Genomic DNA, 20,530 nt, shown 5'->3' on the forward strand with positions numbered 1-20,530 from the left:
CATAGTGTCACATTGGTCTTTATTTCACATGACTTTTCAGGGCTGAACACTAAGAAACTCAGGTTGACCTCAAAACTCCCCTGCTGCTGAGGCTAAGGTGAACTTCCTGAGAGTAAGACATTTAGAAGAAAGATTCAGGATTATTTTATCTATAATATAGAGCATATTTGGTAGAGCTGTGAACCTACACTGGTCTCACGGTTTGGTTACGATTATCATGCCATCGATTCTGTTCAATTTGATATCCTGGTGCATTGATGATGCTTTTCATACAGATTTATATTTTCTTCACAGCAGCAATTCTTGTATTAAAATGTATGAATATATTTATATATTATTTGTAATACAATTTTGTGATTTAATACAAGCAGTCATTAAAATAAACTGTACATTTAAACAACACGAGCATTTATAGCAATTGATATAAACAAATAAAAATATCCCACTTGCTTTCTCATCCTTGTCTAGTTCTCTTATACCCCTTGATTGGTCACACCCTCAACAAAAACGCTTGCGATTGGCTCTTGCGCGCTGCGATCTTTACAGATGAGTGACACTGATAAGCGGCTGGCGGCAGCGGCAATCACAGCTGATCCATGATAGACACGGTGGAGAAAACTCTGCAGGCACGCGGTCGTGTCTGTATTTAGAAGTATCGTTGTAAAACAGCTGAGAGGAGAGGAAATGTCATGCCAGCAGGTCAAATGGGCCACCGTGTGTGTGCGGGTGTGTGTGTGTGTGAGAGAGAGAGAGAGAGAGAGAGATGGAGTACTTTCATTCTCTCAATCGCAGTGAAATAGGGGCTTCTGCTGTGTGTCAGTGAAAGACTGATCCAGCAAACACACATGCAGTCAAATTGTGCAAAGTTTATGAGTTTTAAGTCGTTGGAGTGTTGTAAATACTCGCCTCCCTCGTGACAGAATGATATGAGATAAATGATGTCAGTACACAATACCCGGTTGTGATTATTACTGAACCTAAACCGAATTGTCTGCGTCTGCATCGCGGTGCACTGAAGAAACAATTAATTTTGACAACCCTAATATTTGGACAGTGTGAGGAAATTGGGGAACCCGGGAAAAACTCCCACGGACACGGGGAGAATATGCAAACTCCGCACAGAAATACCAGATGGCTCAGCGAGGACCAAACGGCATTGGTATTCTTGCTGTAAGGCAACAGTGCTAATCACTGGGCCACCATGCCGCCTATTGTGGATATAGGTGGAAGAAGGGGAGGAGGGTTTTTTTTTTTCCAGACGAAGAAAGTTGTAGAAAGGAAATGAGTATATATATAGTGACATGGGATCCTTTAAAAGGAGGATCGTGATTAGCTAATGTGGGCCAGCACGGTCAACCATGGGCAAGTGCGCCTCTTGTAATTAGTTTATTGTTAAACTTCATGATGATCACATGAAAGAGTACAGCAAAGCAACCTGCTGCTTACAAAAAGACTTTTTAAAAATCTGGAGTTCTTGAAGCAGTAGGACCGTGGGTGCACGAGCATTACATTTTGTCTAATTTTTTTAAAAAAGAACTGATTGCACCAGTTACATTTCCAGGCACGGATGTTTTGCGCAAGGAACCGTTTCTTTTTGAAACTTTTAAACAGTCATGCACATCACATCACCTGAAATCAGCATTGATACTGAAGCCATCATCAGTGCATCAGAATGGCCTATGTCTCACTGTGTGCGTGATCATCATCTCATTCGGTTCTTACCTGCTTTCTTTTGCTCACGCGAAAAACTACATTTTTTAGATGATCTTCAACCAGCCAAAATGGCTAGTAGGAGTGACTGTCTAACCCGCCACAGCTGAAATCTACTTAGGTGTTAATGTCATACCCTGAATAAAGTGTATATAGAATTGATTCAATAGTACATTAAAATGATAAACATTTTACAATTTAGTCTAAATAGTGCTGTTCTTTCGCAATTGCCATAAAAGAAGAAGTCTAATCAGAGATCGTTGCTTTGAGGTGATCAAAATGTTTGTGTTAAGCAACAAATGCCAACTTGTCAGGTCTGAACTGCAGCTTGCCTTCCAGAACTCTACTTCCTCTCAGGCTATGATTCCTGTATAAAAATTTCAACCATTTCCTGAGTTCATATCTTCATTTAGACCAGCCACATCCATACCTATTTCCATCTTTATAAAATCAAACTTAATAATTAATACTCACTGTGTGAGAGAGAGAATTCAACTCAGAAGCCCTACTGACAAATGAAACAAATGACTTGTGCTATTTTTGACTAGCACAAGCCATTACGTGTAAATAGCACACTTCCTACAGCAGTGAAAAGAGCCTCTCAGGTGTGGCGACTCTTTTTTTCCAAATCCAGAAGAGAGTATGCTAAATGCAGCCCAAGTGTTTCATCAATCATTATAACATGTACTGCTGTAACGTAATTTACGGCTTTTATTCCATCCTACGATACATAAAAATGAACATGAAACTAGCTACAGCATTAGATTCACACAAAATCGTATAGCACGTCTACAACCATGAAACAGAAATCGATGTACCTTGCAGAATTCAGTAGCAGAGCTCTTAGCAGGTGAGTGACTAGAATTTCATCAGCTTTCTTTTAGGTTTCACAGCAGCGTGGCATTCCTCTTTGAGAAACATCAGTCCATTCTCTGAGATCTTTCCTGTCATGCTGCATAAGTTCTTCAAGAACATCTCCAGAAAGCATCAAGTTATTTGAGATGCGCCTAAAACACTCTGGCATCCTGCATTATTCAAGGTAAGGACAGGTAGCCTTTTGGCCTGAATAGTAATTCCTCCTGTGCTGAATTAGCTGTGGCATAACAGGCTCTTTAACGGCCTGCAATAGTTGCTCAGATGCCCCATGTGACGGCTGGCTGTCTGAGTCCATTACAGTTTATCACTGGCTAACATTAGCCCGTTCACACAACAAATTATAGCCTGTACATCCAGACATCCGCTTGGTACCTTCGGAATGGCTATGAATATTTTATATCACACACAAGCTGACAAACTCTTAGTGAGAGTGAAAAAAAAAACAGTTTGGAGAGTAAAAACAGCAAAAAAGAGCAAGAGAAGCATGAGGAAATTGAGAAGAATAGAATCTAAGATGGGAAAGACACGCTTTAATCCCAAACACCATGCCCATCAATATTTCATCAACCTTTAGGCATTGAGCCACGTGGTTTGCTGGAATTTTAATTACAGATTGTCCTGAGGCTCCTCTGACCACGGAGAAGCCTGTCCAGATGGCAGAGAGGAATGGACAGCACGGAAGCACTTGTTTTTCATCTCAAATGGAGGATAATACATCAAACAACGGCCCAAGGCCTTTCTCAGTCACAACAACAACAACAACTGCAGTGGAATATTGTCAACATCAGAGGAGATTGCCGCTCTTTGGCCTTTGTGCCTTGACTTGCAATTACAGAGTGTGCTTTAAAGAGGATTTGTGTTGTGATAAAGTGTTAGGGTAACCTTTTCATACATATACGCATGTTATTAGAAGAGAATATCCTGAAGGACACACCCAGCTGCAAGCAGCACACACTTTGAAAATAGTTTAGAAATCTAATTTATAGAAGTGATCTTGCCCCAAGTAAGTTTTCTGGCTTGTTAGATTTTCACTTTCAAAGTACTTTAGCAGCTGATAGTTTTACAATATTGACAAAGCAATAGTACACTTTAAAATGTCAGAGTAGACATACAAATTAATTAAGCAAACCAGAATGGAATTTAGAATACCTTTTAAATTATGACTTACTGTTATTCCTGAAATTGGTCTTCAGTAACAGGACAAATGAACACAATTTGAATAAAAATGGACTGAAAATAAAGAAATTCTTAGGAAATCTACTTTCATGAGCCTTTAACCAGTAAAAAACATAGTTGTCAAGACTAAAATGCAATGCGTCTACGGCACTGATCTAAACAAACCAACCCAGGCTCTTTCTGAAAACGTCCCTCTATACACAATTATGAAGACCACCCAATACGTCCCAGGAGCAACGTTTAATCCAACCAACAACTTTCAAAAGCAATCCAAAAAAGAAATACCCTCGCTTGATTTTACCACTTCACTTTCTCACTTTCTTTTTTTTATTTTTATTTTGTTTTTGTCTTACCCACTTTCTGGAACTGTTCTTCACCGGACTCGAACACTGTTGTTGTGGTCAACTCCTCTCTGCATCTCAAGTCAGCCAACATACATGGTGAGCTTACAGGAAAAACTGGTAACAGCGGGAAAGCCGTCCAGACGGAGGTAAGCGGTCAGCTGGTAAGAGTGAAAAGGAACGGCATCATACTGCCCCATAGCATTCATTTTAAAAATAAAATGCAGCCATATGTACTTCTGGCTACATAGTTTGCAATCTTCAGAAAAGTATATGGGGCTACATTTTCATGAGCCTATGTCGAAATAAACGCATGTGACCTATATACTTTTATTAATTAAGAAACTACAAATCAACAAACAGCCAAGTCGCATGTGCCTTCTGTTTTATCTGTATTTGGTGTTGCTTGGCCTTTACTTAAAACATATGCTTGTTGTATTATCAGAGTTAATAGCTACGTTTCTATCCCTCATTTTGGATATGCATATAAAAAAAGGTTTATGGAAACAACAAGATGTTTCATTTTGAAAATGTGCATTAAAAATGCATGTGCGTAACTGAGTAGGATAAACTTTTTAATCCAATAAGTAAAGACTACGACAGAAACACTTTTACAGAACAAATTCCAGTATGCTCATAAAAAAAGGTCATGTGGTTTTGTTATAAGAGATCATGTGAAGATAAAAATGTGTAAATGGATGAACTAGCAGGCTGAGCACATTGTAAAACATCTGGGGCCTCATGTATCAACGCTGCGTACGCACAAAAACTTTGCGTACGCCAGGTTTCACGCTCAGAATCGCTCACGTTTGGATTTACTAACAATGAAATGAACGTGGGAATGTGAGCATGTTCACGGCAGCTTTCTGGCAGGCGTACGCACATTTTTTGTGCGTGTCTGTTTTATTTCCATTGGCGACTGCTAGAGGCAGTTGTGTTAAATTCTTCTCTACAAAGTGTCTGATCCTTGCAATGGCAGCTGTATGAGACGGGTTCATATAGTAGGTATGTAAGGTATCCATACCATACAGTTGACCAGCTAAACATTAAAGCACAATTTGCAGCGGTCGCCTGTTTTCCCAATGTAATCTGAGCAATCTACTGCACACACATTGCTATAAAGACACTATCTGAAGATGAATTTGCATGCGTGAATCAGAAACATTTCCATTCAATAAATGTGCAAATAAAATATGATGCACAAACTTATTGATTCCTACTTGTCTTTCTCTTGATAAATAGTGGGCAAAATCTGATATGTAGCGGGGGGAAAAAAAGAAAGAATTCATCAGACGCTGGATTCGAGCCGAGTTTCTGCTCGAACATGTCAATACATGATCACATGCTTCTTATGAGGTGCGCCACTGAGACTGCTAAGGGTACTGCAACATTTTTCAGTTATAAACCACACTATTTCTTTTTTAAATGCACTCAGTACGATGTTCAGACCCAACTGTGTTAACCGTATCAGCTAAACTCTCCCACTCTATTTTTTTGTTTTGTTGTTAATTCCGGAGAACAAACTTGCAAATAACACCGCTTTTCTCCGGTCTACCTCCGAAAGCAGCACCTCCATTTCACATTCTGTTCAAAGTTTCTCTTTTTGCTTGATTTTGCCGTTGCTTTTTCGTTGGGTTTTTCCATTAGCATAGTCATTAGCATATTCATACCGGGGAGGAGGCAGGGAGGGGTTTTGTGCTCGTGCATGTTGCGCTCAGTTTCACGTTCATTCAGATGTACAAAAGAATATGCGTGAGATTCGGCGTACGCAGTGTTTCATACATCTGAATTTTTTTCTGCGTACGCACATTTACAGCTTTGTGCGTACGCAATGTTTTAGTAAGATTTCCATGCAAGTCTTCGTACATGAGGCCCCAGAACTGTTGTTTTGGTCATTCTAAAACATTTTATTTCAGTATTAGTGTTTTAAATACCTCCAGAACTGTCAGGAGCATCTGTGCTCCTAGTCTCAGGCTTTCAAACGCCATCACGCGTTCATTGCATGTTGGCAACATCTGCTGAGGCACAAGTCATTTATTAAATAAGGAAAAGCATGACACAGCTTCTCTTACTGCAGCAAATTGCGTTTTTACTGTTGATATTTTTGCCAGTTAATCTGAAAGTGACGATTTTGTTCGCTTTGACTCGATGGATAGAAATGCTGCTTTATTTGCATTTTAGGATGGTAACATAGCAATTGATACGTTTTTAACAACACATGAAATTAGATCATCAATAATCTGTTATGTACTGTATGATCTGTAACACATCACACTTTAGGTCAGAATAAATCTTTATTTTGAAAACAGGCATATATTTTCAGCTCTCATTTTTGACATTGCCCACACCAAAATGACAAATGGATGATGGTTCATGAGTGATAGTTAGAATGACAAGCAGAATGATAGATATACAGACAGATGCACATCAATCAAGAGAGCAAAAACACAGAACGACACAACAAAAGACACAATGAAGAGATGGGCAAATGTGTAATTTACGATAATTCTTTTAAGTACTCAAAGCAACTCCTCTCTCCACCCATGGCATCTCTGGTGCTTTCTGTTAAAAGTAACTCAAAGAGGGTTTTATATATTTATTTTCCCCTTATTTTTAAAGCTATTTGCAGGAGATAACAAGAGGTTTTTCCTATTTACTGCTGCCAAAGAAACTAGTGCAAGAACCCAGTGATACTGTCAGATGAGAGGGGGAGACAAATGCGTAACTGCCCCTCACTGACACCCAAATGAAAATAATTACACTCCCAGTTCCCCTCACCTCGTTCTCATTACGCGGCAGGGGTGATTCTCCCAGCTGAGATACTGAGGCAAAAATAACACAGCAGAACAAAACACAAAGTTTGGAGGCTTACTTTCTACAGCTCGAAGGAAAACAAGAAGGAGAAGAAGCAAAAAAGAGTGAATTTAGAGAATAAAGGAGAACCACACAGACAGACAGAGAGGAAAGAGATAAAGGGACACCAGGAGAGAGAACGAGAGAAAGAGAGAACAGGCTTTTCTGCAAACTAGCCCTTTTTAGTTCTGGGATGTCAGCTTGGTGGAATTTAGAAAACAAGATATGAGAAGGGAAGAGAAATTGAGGGAGGAGGGAGGGAGAAATGAAGAAAAGACAGAACAGAAGACAAGGTAGAAGAAGTGGCAAAGCGATTTCACGGCTCTATGAGCAGGTACAATACAAGAGCTGTCTCGGTTGTTGGCCGTTGCTTGTGAACCCCAAGCACACCCTTTTCTGCCTGGCTGAAGGTCAGGACAGACAGAGCCTGGCAGAACGAGCCGGTCGGTGCGACATCGAAAGCACTCAAGTTGTCAAGGTGCATAAACAAAACAACACACCTCTCATTTTCTCACAAGGAAATGACACCTTTTTGGAGAACTGCTTTTGTCATCGCATGGAGTAATCGACTTGTGGAGAACAAGGGTTCACAGGGTGTACACAAACTGACTTTTGGCATACATCCCCCTGAGGGATCAGTGGGATTCATCACATCACAACACAACAGTACATTACATTATGGCATGTAATAACTGTTATTAGTTTCAGCGGTTGTTATCTGGCAATAACATTCCTTGGAATGTAAGAACTGACTAATCAAAATCAAGAATTCCACAGAGCCCTGTAAAAATATGTAATACAACATTCTTTATTTTGATGTTTGCTTTTAGACATTCTTGCTTTATCGCTTGCTTTAATTATGGTTGGCAAATGGCAACACAATGTGGCGTCTCTCTGCCATCTGAACACTGTAACAGCTAAAACAGTCTTCAAAGCTATATCCTGCATAATAATGAAGTTGCATCTCATTTACAATAGAGCACCCTGATTGGTTCAAACCATGTCTTTCTCAAGAATTAATGCTAAAAAAAAAAAAAAACTCAATGATGTCACGTTGTACTGACTAGTACAGACACAGACATCCAGTCTCCAGGCTGAAATTTACACAAGGATCTCATGGCTGTGACGCAGCTTCAAAATTTATATTAAAACCAGAAGAACAAATTTGCTCACAATAACGCAAAAACAACCAATTTTCACTTTTTTTTATATGTGTAAAATAAGTGTCCTAATAGTGCTTTTAGCAACATGAGACACATATATAATCGTCAACATCTCAAAAAATCTTTTGTGTTTTATGATCCTTTAAATATAAGTTATAAATATAACTCATATATTGTCAAAACCACAAGTAGACAAAGCTACATACAGGTCCAGGTATAAAATGTCCACATTTTATTTCCAGAGGGAAACAAAACTATTCACACCCTCTTCGTTCATTTACTTTCTGCGCAGTGGTACACCATGTGTAATGCATTGGCCTAAATTGTATAATATATAACACTTATAGAAACACTGATATTAATCACACACACAATGCAAAATGTCAGAGGAAAAATGTACCAAACAATTAGTGCACCGACTGAGAATGTATACAAATATCTATGACAGGTTTCACTTCTTTCATCTGCTGTTGATATAAGAAAAATTAAAAAGAGATTCATTCCTCCTCCAAATTCATGACATTGCTGTTGTTTGGGTACAAACCCCACTTTAGATGCCACTTGAGTAGGCAAGCAGAATCGGATGGGAAAGAAGTTTAGGGAGGTTCGTGTCACCAAGGTCAGCTATAGTACTCCTATTGGTAAAACAACTAGTAAAAGTTGAGGTAAACTTTACAACTTTGCATTTAAGTTTGGAACTATTTGATGACAGAACATACTGCATGACCATAGCTGTCTAACAACACATTTTAGGAAAGGCTGCAACACAGAATAAGTTTGTGTTTAAACCTTAAGTGGGAATTGATGCTTACTTCTAGCGTAACTTTAAATTTTTCCTCGCACTTTATAAACAATAAACTGTAAGACTGGTATCAGGAATGATTATTTACGACATCTGTGTTTTAATGAGAACAGCTACCTGATAAGCATCAAAGAGCTCACATCTGTCGCTCTCAGTGTGAGAGCGAAACTTCCCCCGGACACGTATCTCCTGTTATACCCTCTCCCCTTTTGTCTCTGTTTACCTAATGCATTGAAGGTTCCAGCGTGTCTGATAAAGAAGGTCTCACCCCTTTAGATATTGAAACATTTGCCCTCGGTCCGGTAATAAAATTATAATCAGGCCCCTCAAGCAAAACATCCCCTCACCAAGAACAAAGAAACACACAAATGGTAATACCACAGAAACCCCAACCGAAACTTCTTCCCATGAAAATGTCCTGCAGAGAGATGGCCAAATGTAAATATCAAAGAAACACCCTGAGGTGCAAAGATGGGTACTTAAGGGAAGGTGGCAGAGAAGTCGGGGAATCTGTATCCAGATCTCCCGCACAATTGCTGTGTGTAGTCTTTTTCATCTTCAGGTAAACTTCTAAACTTTCATTTATATACTTTGAATTGGCTAAACGTTTCACTAATGTAATTTTGATTGATTGATGCTACATAATGAATTGATTAATGTTTTGATTGTTTGAATTGATCTTTGAATTATCCTGTTTACCTGATTAATAAATTGTTATGTTTTGAATGATTCAAACAGAGTTCGTGTTATTATCTTTAGTAGATTGAGGTAATTTCATAGCACCACAAGCCCCTGTTCAGGTTAGTAGCGGACTAGAACACGGTAGACGGAGCATTGCGGCACGTTACACGATGTCTCTAGAGCTCCGACTAACAAATTGGCATTTATTCATGTATACTTAGGCTGTAAAAGGATATCTAAGGGGATAGTCCTTCACCCGATAAACTTTTAATACTATTTAGATAGTATAGTGATTATTCAAAGTTACTACTAGTTTAAGTACGACTGGTCTGCTTAATTCTATAGTAATGATCGTTATATGACTAAATAGCTCTGTCTGATTTAGGAGGTAGCAGACCTATGGGGACCGCATAAAAAATATCCTAATCTGAGTAAGTAGGGTTCTGCCTTTTTAGGATAGCGGTCAATCGCCCCTGTTTAGTGACCAAGACTGACATGCTTGTGCTTAAGAAATTGTATACTCGGCCGGTACAAGATTCAGGATGTTATAGAGATCCCAATGAACGAGAATAACATAAAATGATGAACCGAAGAGAATATTCAATCATAATCTAAATTAATGTGAACGGAAACAAAATAACCTTCTCAATGTTTTATTATTGGAGTCAGATAAAACGAAAGATATACTCATATCAAACTTATATATATATATTTAACTCAATACTATTTGTGCTTAAAAGAAGACAGTGACGCGCAAGAATCCTTCTGCCGTCTGATTGGCTGCCGCCGTTGGACCAAACAGGCGGACCCTACAAAGTGGTGACCAACCTCCGTGATCTCCCCTCCTGAGGCGAGTGACGTCTTCTCCAGCGCGAGTTTCAGTATTGATTTCCAAAGGAAGTATGAGGTTTGATCTGCTCCTTCGCTGTCTACAACTATCTTGGTAAGTTCGTTCCTTTATCTTGTAGAAGTGTTGAGGGAAAGCCTTCGTTACACCCCACATATAGACACATTTGTAGAACGGGTCGGAATACCCATTTTTAGACCGGAGACCGAATCCGGTGGGAAATAATTAGTGGGAAACATGGCTTCGCAGGGACAGTACAGTGATAGTGTAGATCAGGGAATTATGGAGGATCATGCCCTACAAATAAAAGAAACCCTTTTCCAACTAAGAGGAAAAGGCTTAGATCTCACGTGGAAAAATAACGAAATAATATCCTGGTATATGACGGAAGGAATAAAGCTAGTCTCAAAATCGAAATACAAAAAAACCCTTACTGCCATCGTCTACCTCCTGCGAAAAAATGATGTTAAGACAATAGCCGATAACAAGCACATGATAGTTAACATAAAAGAAATAGAAAGGACACGTTCTGAGGAATTACAGAAATTGCGAAAACAAGTTGAGGCGTTCGAATATGAAAAACAAGGATGGGCAAGACAGAGTGAGTTAATGGCGAGAAAGATAGATGATCTTCAACAAAAACTCCAAACCGACGACAACTACATCTCCGCCCTTGAAGGCTGTTGTAATAATGCAGGCTTCCCAGTAGCTGCAGTTAAACAAGCAGCACTGAGTAAATTGCAAAATCAAGAGACAACCAATGATAACAATGATGATGAAGACGACGAAGATAATGTTGCCGCACTAGAGAGTCAAAGACCAAAACAAATTCATAACCAAACGCCCGCTCAAAGCCGCGAATCAAATCAGCGAAGCCCCGTTCAAACAAGAAACAGATCGAGTGATGCGCCTTCGAAACCGACAAAAGTTGCCGTTTTCAAAACCATCACGAATGCAAACGATGAAATAACCACGATCAGCCGCCCATTAACGTGCGACGAATGTTGTAAACACAAACAAGTCGTAGGTATGATGCCCAATAAGGGACCGTTCGAACCATACTGGGAAACTTTGATGCTACAGGCCACGGTTTACAAACTTGAAGTCAGAGATGTATGGCAAATCGCACTACTGACCATCCCAGAGGAACTCAGACCAAAATTGACCGCTGAGATGAAAACTGGGAACGTCATAAAACGTAATAACGGGGAAACCGACGAAGCCATATACGAGCGATTAAAACAAAATCTACTAGACATAAGGGGCCCAACAATTTCGGATTGGAGTAAAATATTAGATATAAAACAGGGAAATAGTGAATCGTTTGAGAGCTACGCTGAGCGTTTGTGGGTAACATATAGAGAAAATGCTGGCATGGAAAACGCTAGCCGAGATCACGATCCACTGCTACAAATAATAAAAAATAACGCTGGCACCCCTATACAAAGAGCTTTATCAAGCGGTGTAGACCCAGCAGAAAATACTTTCAGATCAATAGTGGACTGGGGCTCGAGAATAGAGAGTAGATGGAAATCAAGACCCAGAGCTGTCGCATCTGCCCAATGGTTAACAGAAGGGAAAGGCGAAAATCGCTCTTACTCGAAACAGACAAAAATACAATGCCATTATTGCAACAGGTTTAACCACCGAGCGAAAGACTGCCGTCGTAAGGAGAAAAGACGTGAAGAAACCCAGGCCCATGAATCATCAGACCCCCATAGTGAAGACTCAGAATTATTAAAACAATTCTCAAACTTCATTGCCGGGTTCAGAAAACAAAATAGCCAAACTAGGACCGAAAGTGCCCGTAACACGAACGAAAGTTATCATTCACCATAGGAAACTGTGGCCTCCATAGCTGTCGGGAATATAGTCAAAAGCGGAAACCGAATCAAGATAAGGGCTAATCTAGGAGGCCGGTTAGCCGACATACTTCTTGATACCGGCGCAACTTGTTCCCTCACAAATATTCCATTACCCCTAACAGATAAAACAATCCAAATACAAGGCATTGACGACACATTAATGATTGCAACATTAACTCAGCCTGTTCAACTCGATTTAGGCGTTACAACACTGAGAGAATCCTTCTGGTTTTCACCAGAAAATAGCGAGGGAACTGTGTTGGGGATGGACATCATGAGAAAACATGGCTTTGTAATTCATTGTTTTGAAAAACAAGTTGAGATACAGACAAACAAAACAACAAAGAAATGTCTACCGAAAAACAAAGCCAGCGTCATGTCCATAACCATCACAGATCCCGTTCAACAACTAATAAACAAACATGAAAGCATTTGGGCTACACATGAACATGATTGCGGTCTTATCGATTACGTAGTACACCTTGAGGGGGAACCACCTCCCCCACAAAAACAATACCGCATCAAGCCAGAGGCAGAGGCAGCCGTTCATGACATTGTAAAACAGCTCGAAGCGAGGGGAATTGTTCGGCGATGCAGTTCAACTACAAACTCTCCATGTCTACCAGTACCGAAACCAAACGGCAAGTGGCGTCTTTGTATTGATTATCAACGTCTAAACAAAGTACTACCTAAAGCCACTGCTATAGTTGCCAACCCGTCGACACTCCTGTCCCAAATTTCAACCAGCGCGTCTTGGTTCACTGCGTTAGACATAAAGAACGGGTTTTGGTCTGTCAAAATTAGACGCGAAGATCAGTGGAAATTGGCATTTACTGTAAATCAGATACAGTACACATGGGAACGGATGCCACAAGGTCTCCATAATAGTCCCGCAATTTTCCACAGAGTGCTCGAAGATGCACTAAATTCATTGACAAGCACAGGAAATGTGATCCATTATGTAGATGACATACTCGTTGCAACAGATGGATCTGTTGATGATCATCTGCAGCTTGTTGACGAAGTATTGGTAACACTCGGCAGGGCCGGCTTCAAGTTGAACAAAGAGAAAGCTCAGATTGCCCAAAAAGAGGTCCAATACATGGGTTATACAATCACACAAAGCCATCGAGCGCTAACAGATGACAGACGCAAATGCATCGCAGAACTGCCCCGTCCACACACGCTGAACGCATTACAAAAAGTTTTGGGAACCGCGAATTATTTGAGAGAATTTATTCCCGATTTCGCAAACATTACTACTCCTCTTTATGCTCTCGTAAAAGGGAAATCAAAACCCTCAGACATAATTGAATGGTCAGAGAGCCATGACAAAACGTTTGAAAAACTGAAACAACATCTATGCTCTGCGCCTGCACTCGGTCTGCCCTGTCCATCAAAGCCCTTTCACTTACAAGTTGACGCGAACGAAAACACACTAAGTGGTGTCCTAGCTCAAGATCATGGGGGGAAACTGCGCCCGATCGCATACTACAGCCGGAAAAAATCCTCCATTGAACAGGGCTTTGACCCATGTACACAGCACGTACTGGCGGTTCACTGGATGCTGACAACAACAGAACCGATCGTGGGTTTTCAGCCTGTTGTCATACATACAATGCACACGCCAGTACAAATGCTGCTACAGGGACGAATAAAAGGCGTATCTTCACAGAGATTAGCAAGATGGCTAGCAGATATACAAGCACGACAGATCACAACAATGAATAGCCGTATTCTGCCACATCTGCTGGGGGATGTGGAGGGTCACCCACACACATGTCAAGTCAGACCAGAGACACAGAGTCCGGTTTATGACCAAAAACTTCCAAATCAGACCCAAGTGTATATTGACGGGTCTAGATATTGGCATGATGGCAATTTTCACACAGGATGTGCTGTATGGACCCCCCACTCTCCTAATGCAGATGCTAGCCAGTTGCTAATCAAGCTAACCGCTAATACATCAGCACAGGAAGCCGAACTCATTGCGCTACTTGAAGCAATCCGAACACACCCAGAACCCATATGCATATACACCGACAGTCGTTATGCATTTGGCGTGGTCCATGACTTCATGGCTCAGTGGCAATTGCGAAAATTCTTAACATCCGCAGGAACGCCGATAAAACACTTTAATATTATAACTGCGATCTGGCACTCCGTTAAAACACACGAGTCTCCAATATCAGTTATTAAAGTGCGCGCTCACATCAGCCGAAACCCAGACGAACACGAACAAAATAACAACATTGTAGACCAATTAGCAAAATTGGCAGCAGTGAAAGGAGACGAATGGCAGCTGGACAACCTAAATGCTCCTGTTGTGAGTGTGATCCGAACTACCCCCCTCGATCTAAAGCAGTATCAGCAAGAGCTATGGCTCACAGAAGGGGAACTCGTTCCACATCTCAAACAGGATCAATTAGTAAATGTCACAGAAGGGATGATTTTGAGAGATGGGAAGTACATCGTTCCAGATGCCCTAAAAAAACCAGTGATAAAACTATACCACGAGTACGCACATGTATCAGCTCCCAAAACACAGCAGCTGATTCAAAAAAATTTCTGGTGGCCAGAAATGACATCAGATATTCAAAGATGGTGCGATACATGCATAGTATGTGCCACCATTAACCAAGGCAGATCAGGGCGCACAAAATTATGCAGACCAGAACCACCCAAAGGGCCCTGGGAATTTTTGCAGTTGGATTTCATTGGCCCACTACCTAGTGCCAAAGGGGGATATCGTTATTGCTTAGTAATAATTGACAAATTCTCAAAATGGGTAGAAGTGATCCCCACACGCAACAACAGTGCAAACACAGTGGCACGAGTGTTAGCGAACCAAATTCTTCCTCTGTGGGGAGCCCCAATTCAAATTGAATCTGATCAAGGAACCCACTTCACTGGTCAGATAATGAAATCCATATGCAAAATGTTAAACATAAAACAAAGATTTCATGTTCCATACAGACCACAAAGCTCGGGAATGGTGGAACGTGTAAATCGTACCATAAAAGAAAACATCTCAAAACAAATTTCACAACACGACAACAAATGGATTGATGCATTGCCCACTGTCCTGACAGTACTGCGGGCAACACCCTCAAAAGCCACAGGCATCAGCCCATTTGAAATCATGACTGGGAGAGTCATGAAAATACCCATTGATCCAGAGATTGCTCCAACAGACATGGGACCTCTCATGGTTGCAACACAACAATCTGTGCTAAAACAGTTGCAAGAAAGATTGGAAGTGCTTTATGCACAAACCACACTGAAACAACAGCAATCAGATTTAAATAATGATGCACAATTCAACCCAAACACTGAAATAAAATTTTCAGAAGGAGACATGGTAATGATACGAGTATTTGTGAAACAAGGTGCTTTCACACCCAGATGGCATGGGCCATATGAGATTAAGGCTGTGTGCAACAGCTGTGTTGCCACCTCAATAAAAGGAAAACTACGATGGTATCACATGTCACAGTGCAAATTATTTAAAGGTACCCAGAACCAGTGAATAACCTATTTCCCTTCTCGCCTTCTAGGTTGACTGCAGCAATACCGTGGAGGCCGGATGAGAGAAAGGTGTCTGGACCAACATGCATCAGACTGGGTCAACGGGTTTCACTCACACACAACCTGAAATGTGGAAGGTGGGTGTGGAAATTTTGCAAGGGGCCATCCACACCAAACATTACAATCACACCAAAAGATGTAATTACATGGCCTCCCGGCTTAGTTCCGGATCTAAATTGCACACCAAAAATTTGCTGTAGTTTAGGTAGCACCCACCCACCGACTGAAAGCATTTCAGGTCACACACTTGCACCCAAATTTTTGCACAACATCACAGCCTGGTATCAACTTAAAATAGACACAGGTGCCATAGCTGGAGAAATGAACATCCTCCACCATGATAAAAACAACGGGACAGACCCAAAACTATGCTATTTCATTAAAGATTTGGAACCTGCAACTTATAGATGCACACACACAGAGTCATACAACGACACACACATGCATCTCACCGAAACTCACTATAACCTCACATCATACACACCTAGCGAACAAAAACCGGAAACCTTCGTATGGACAAGCAGAAAAGAAGGAACGTACTGTGTGGGGAAATGTTCCCCAGATATGGAAAAATTCACAAATCCACAAAATTGCTCATGGACTCTGATCTATTGCTTCAAAATAACAACTTGCGGATATACAAAACCGAAAGTATGTCCAAAACTATACCCAACACCACCTGGCGGATTGATTAAGGGAAATGTAAATAAGACTCTTTTGCATGATGTGAATTTGGTAATGACGCATATAACATACAATATTTCCAATATACTGTCTGCCTACTCTAAGCATTGTAATGTTGATGATGAATCATATGCATGGCTACAGTCACGAATCGATGATTTAATTTCTGATTATAAGAACAGACTTGCTGTCCAAATTCCACCTGTTCGCTCAAAACGTGACCTGCTCGGAAATATAGCAGGCCTATTTGGTTCGGCTAATTCATTAACTAACACATACAAGATTTCTAAACAATCTCAATTTTCCACATGGTTGACAGACCAGATGGCCACTGGTTTTCAACACATCACCAATAGTAATGACAACCTAATCAAAGCGGTCAGATCTGAGGCGCAGGCGCTTCTGATGATCAGCCACACATTGTTCAATCAGACCCGTACCATCGAACGTGACTTAGCCTGCAGAACATTTGCACAAGATTTATTTGCTACAACCAGACAAGAAATTCTGGACCTCCGTCTCCATAAAACACCTAGACATGTTTTAAGTGACTTGATTGAAATCTTAGATTTAGATAGATGGCTTTTATCAGAGAAAATGAAAAATGTAAAATATTCTGAATTATTAGCTACTGTCATGATGTATACTGGAGAAGAATGTGTTGGATGCCTTGGGTTTTTTGCCACCTTTCCTTTAATACACCCAGACCAAGTTTATTTAAACTCAACTACCATTCGTTCAATTGGTACTATAATTAAGAACCAGGTCATTAAATGGGACCACCTTACCGGATACATGACCTCTAAGGGCTCTGAGACCTTGTTTACCAGCCGCACCTGTTGCCATGAAACCCACAATTACATTGTCTGTACATGTAATACCTTACAACCTTTTTCCTCCAATGACAGCAGACTTATTAATGTTCAGTCTTTACATGGGTATGCCGATGCAATTCAGGTTTCTCATACACAATGGTGTGTCGTCAGCGAGATGAACTCTTTCACCTATGGAGGACTAACCTGTCCTGCCAACCATTCGTTCTGTTTGGAAATCACAGAGGACTTTTCGATGGGTCAAATCAACATCCTTGGAAGGATGCCACTAGATGCAGAAGTCTCCCCATGGTGGGACGACACTTTCTACGAACGAGGAACACGGACACTGGTTGACACCATGAATCTGGTGGAAAGAACCATCTCAGAGACTGAATATCATCTTTTCCAAGCACAGGTAGAGACAAACCTGGCCCGAAAGACTGCAACAATCCTGTCCAGCTCGTCTACGCGCTCAGCACTGAATGCCTACACATGGTGGGACTGGATACTTCGGAGCTGTGCCATTGGCAGTGCACTCATCTTTATGTTCACACTGTTCCAATGCTGTTATTTCAGATGTCTCATCAGATCGTTAAGGACGTCAACGAACATTGCTCTGACACTCAGCCCATTACAGGTGCCAAAGCTTCAAGAACTCTGATGACCCCGCAGGATAAAATAGCCCACGGGGCCAAAGGGGGAAAACTGTAAGACTGGTATCAGGAATGATTATTTACGACATCTGTGTTTTAATGAGAACAGCTACCTGATAAGCATCAAAGAGCTCACATCTGTCGCTCTCAGTGTGAGAGCGAAACTTCCCCCGGACACGTATCTCCTGTTATACCCTCTCCCCTTTTGTCTCTGTTTACCTAATGCATTGAAGGTTCCAGCGTGTCTGATAAAGAAGGTCTCACCCCTTTAGATATTGAAACATTTGCCCTCGGTCCGGTAATAAAATTATAATCAGGCCCCTCAAGCAAAACATCCCCTCACCAAGAACAAAGAAACACACAAATGGTAATACCACAGAAACCCCAACCGAAACTTCTTCCCATGAAAATGTCCTGCAGAGAGATGGCCAAATGTAAATATCAAAGAAACACCCTGAGGTGCAAAGATGGGTACTTAAGGGAAGGTGGCAGAGAAGTCGGGGAATCTGTATCCAGATCTCCCGCACAATTGCTGTGTGTAGTCTTTTTCATCTTCAGGTAAACTTCTAAACTTTCATTTATATACTTTGAATTGGCTAAACGTTTCACTAATGTAATTTTGATTGATTGATGCTACATAATGAATTGATTAATGTTTTGATTGTTTGAATTGATCTTTGAATTATCCTGTTTACCTGATTAATAAATTGTTATGTTTTGAATGATTCAAACAGAGTTCGTGTTATTATCTTTAGTAGATTGAGGTAATTTCATAGCACCACAAGCCCCTGTTCAGGTTAGTAGCGGACTAGAACACGGTAGACGGAGCATTGCGGCACGTTACACGATGTCTCTAGAGCTCCGACTAACAAATTGGCATTTATTCATGTATACTTAGGCTGTAAAAGGATATCTAAGGGGATAGTCCTTCACCCGATAAACTTTTAATACTATTTAGATAGTATAGTGATTATTCAAAGTTACTACTAGTTTAAGTACGACTGGTCTGCTTAATTCTATAGTAATGATCGTTATATGACTAAATAGCTCTGTCTGATTTAGGAGGTAGCAGACCTATGGGGACCGCATAAAAAATATCCTAATCTGAGTAAGTAGGGTTCTGCCTTTTTAGGATAGCGGTCAATCGCCCCTGTTTAGTGACCAAGACTGACATGCTTGTGCTTAAGAAATTGTATACTCGGCCGGTACAAGATTCAGGATGTTATAGAGATCCCAATGAACGAGAATAACATAAAATGATGAACCGAAGAGAATATTCAATCATAATCTAAATTAATGTGAACGGAAACAAAATAACCTTCTCAATGTTTTATTATTGGAGTCAGATAAAACGAAAGATATACTCATATCAAACTTATATATATATATTTAACTCAATACTATTTGTGCTTAAAAGAAGACAGTGACGCGCAAGAATCCTTCTGCCGTCTGATTGGCTGCCGCCGTTGGACCAAACAGGCGGACCCTACAAATCATAGCAGAAACTAGTTAATTCATTCATTCATTTTTTTTCAGCTTACTGTAGTCCCTTTTTTCATTACGGGTCACCACAGCGGAATGAACCGCCAACTTATCCAGCATGTTTTTTATGCAACGCATGCCCTTCCAGCTACAACCCATCACTGGGAAACATCCATATACTCTCATTCACACACATACACTACGGCCAATTTAGCTTACTCGATTCACCTATACCGCTTGTCTTGTGGGGGAAACCTGGAGCATCCGGAGGAAACCCACGAACAGAAACACGAGGAGAACATGCAAACTCCACACAGAAATGCCAAATGATCCAACTGAGGCTCAAATCAGCAATTTTCTGTATTTGAGAGACATCGCTAGCCACTGCATGACAGCGCCACCCCTAGAAACTAGATCATTTGTAAGGCTTAGTTGAAAACTAAAAAGCATATAGCAAGAAACCATATGAACACTGTTTCAAGAGTTCAGACTTAGATATTGCTTTATGTTGTAAGCAAGTTTGGCATGCTGTCCCGGGGGAGAACCCTGATCTCGAAGATTAATTGAGCCCAGGTTTCCCACCTGGTCAATAGAGCATGTAAGGGGAGTACGAGATCAGGTGGTTCTCGAGAGCTCCTCGTGGCAAAAGAGGAAAGATAGCAATGGTTGTGTATAAAAATGAAAAGATCCTGCAAAAGTGATTTTTTTAATGTAACTTTAGTTACAACAAGGTAGCGCAGTGAGAAGCACTGTCACCTCAAAGCCATAAGGTCACTGGTTCGAGTCCCGGCTTGGCCTGTTGGCATTTCTGTGTCCCTATGTTCGTGTGGGTTTTCCTCTGGTGCTCCGGTTTCCCTCATAGTCTAAAGACATGCGGTACAGGTAAATTGAATAAACTAAACTTGGCATAGAGGATGTGCAGGAATGAGGATGTATGGGTGTTTCACAGTGCTGACTTGCAGCTGGAAGGGCATCCACTGTGTAAAACAAATGC

At 40.8% G+C, this 20,530-nt stretch overlaps 1 protein-coding gene and 1 long non-coding RNA gene across 7 annotated transcripts in view; one reads left to right on the top strand and one right to left on the bottom strand.

Annotated features, from left to right (window-relative positions):
* The window catches only part of LOC141376130 (uncharacterized), a 354,504-nt gene that overhangs the window by 143,420 nt on the left and 190,554 nt on the right, over positions 1-20,530 (bottom strand). The window lies entirely within an intron of this gene.
* Positions 9,427-18,785, top strand: LOC100534830 (uncharacterized). Its single transcript, XM_009304703.5, has 2 exons — positions 9,427-10,545; positions 15,872-18,785. Exons 1-2 carry the CDS (start codon positions 10,505-10,507, stop codon positions 18,060-18,062), a joined length of 2,232 nt encoding a protein of 743 aa, XP_009302978.3. The 5' UTR covers positions 9,427-10,504; the 3' UTR covers positions 18,063-18,785.

The sequence above is a fragment of the Danio rerio genome, chromosome 9 (assembly GCF_049306965.1).
Source record: "Danio rerio strain Tuebingen ecotype United States chromosome 9, GRCz12tu, whole genome shotgun sequence".
In the NCBI taxonomy this organism is placed as follows: Eukaryota; Metazoa; Chordata; class Actinopteri; order Cypriniformes; family Danionidae; genus Danio; species Danio rerio.

What these genes read in the sequence shown, in the direction of transcription:
- LOC100534830 (XM_009304703.5), top strand. Translation starts at nt 10,505, where the DNA reads ATGAGGTTTGATCTGCTCCTTCGCTGTCTACAACTATCTTG. An exon ending in CGCTGTCTACAACTATCTTG is followed by an intron (nt 10,546 to 15,871) that starts GTAAGTTCGTTC and finishes CTCGCCTTCTAG; the next exon opens with GTTGACTGCAGCAATACCGT.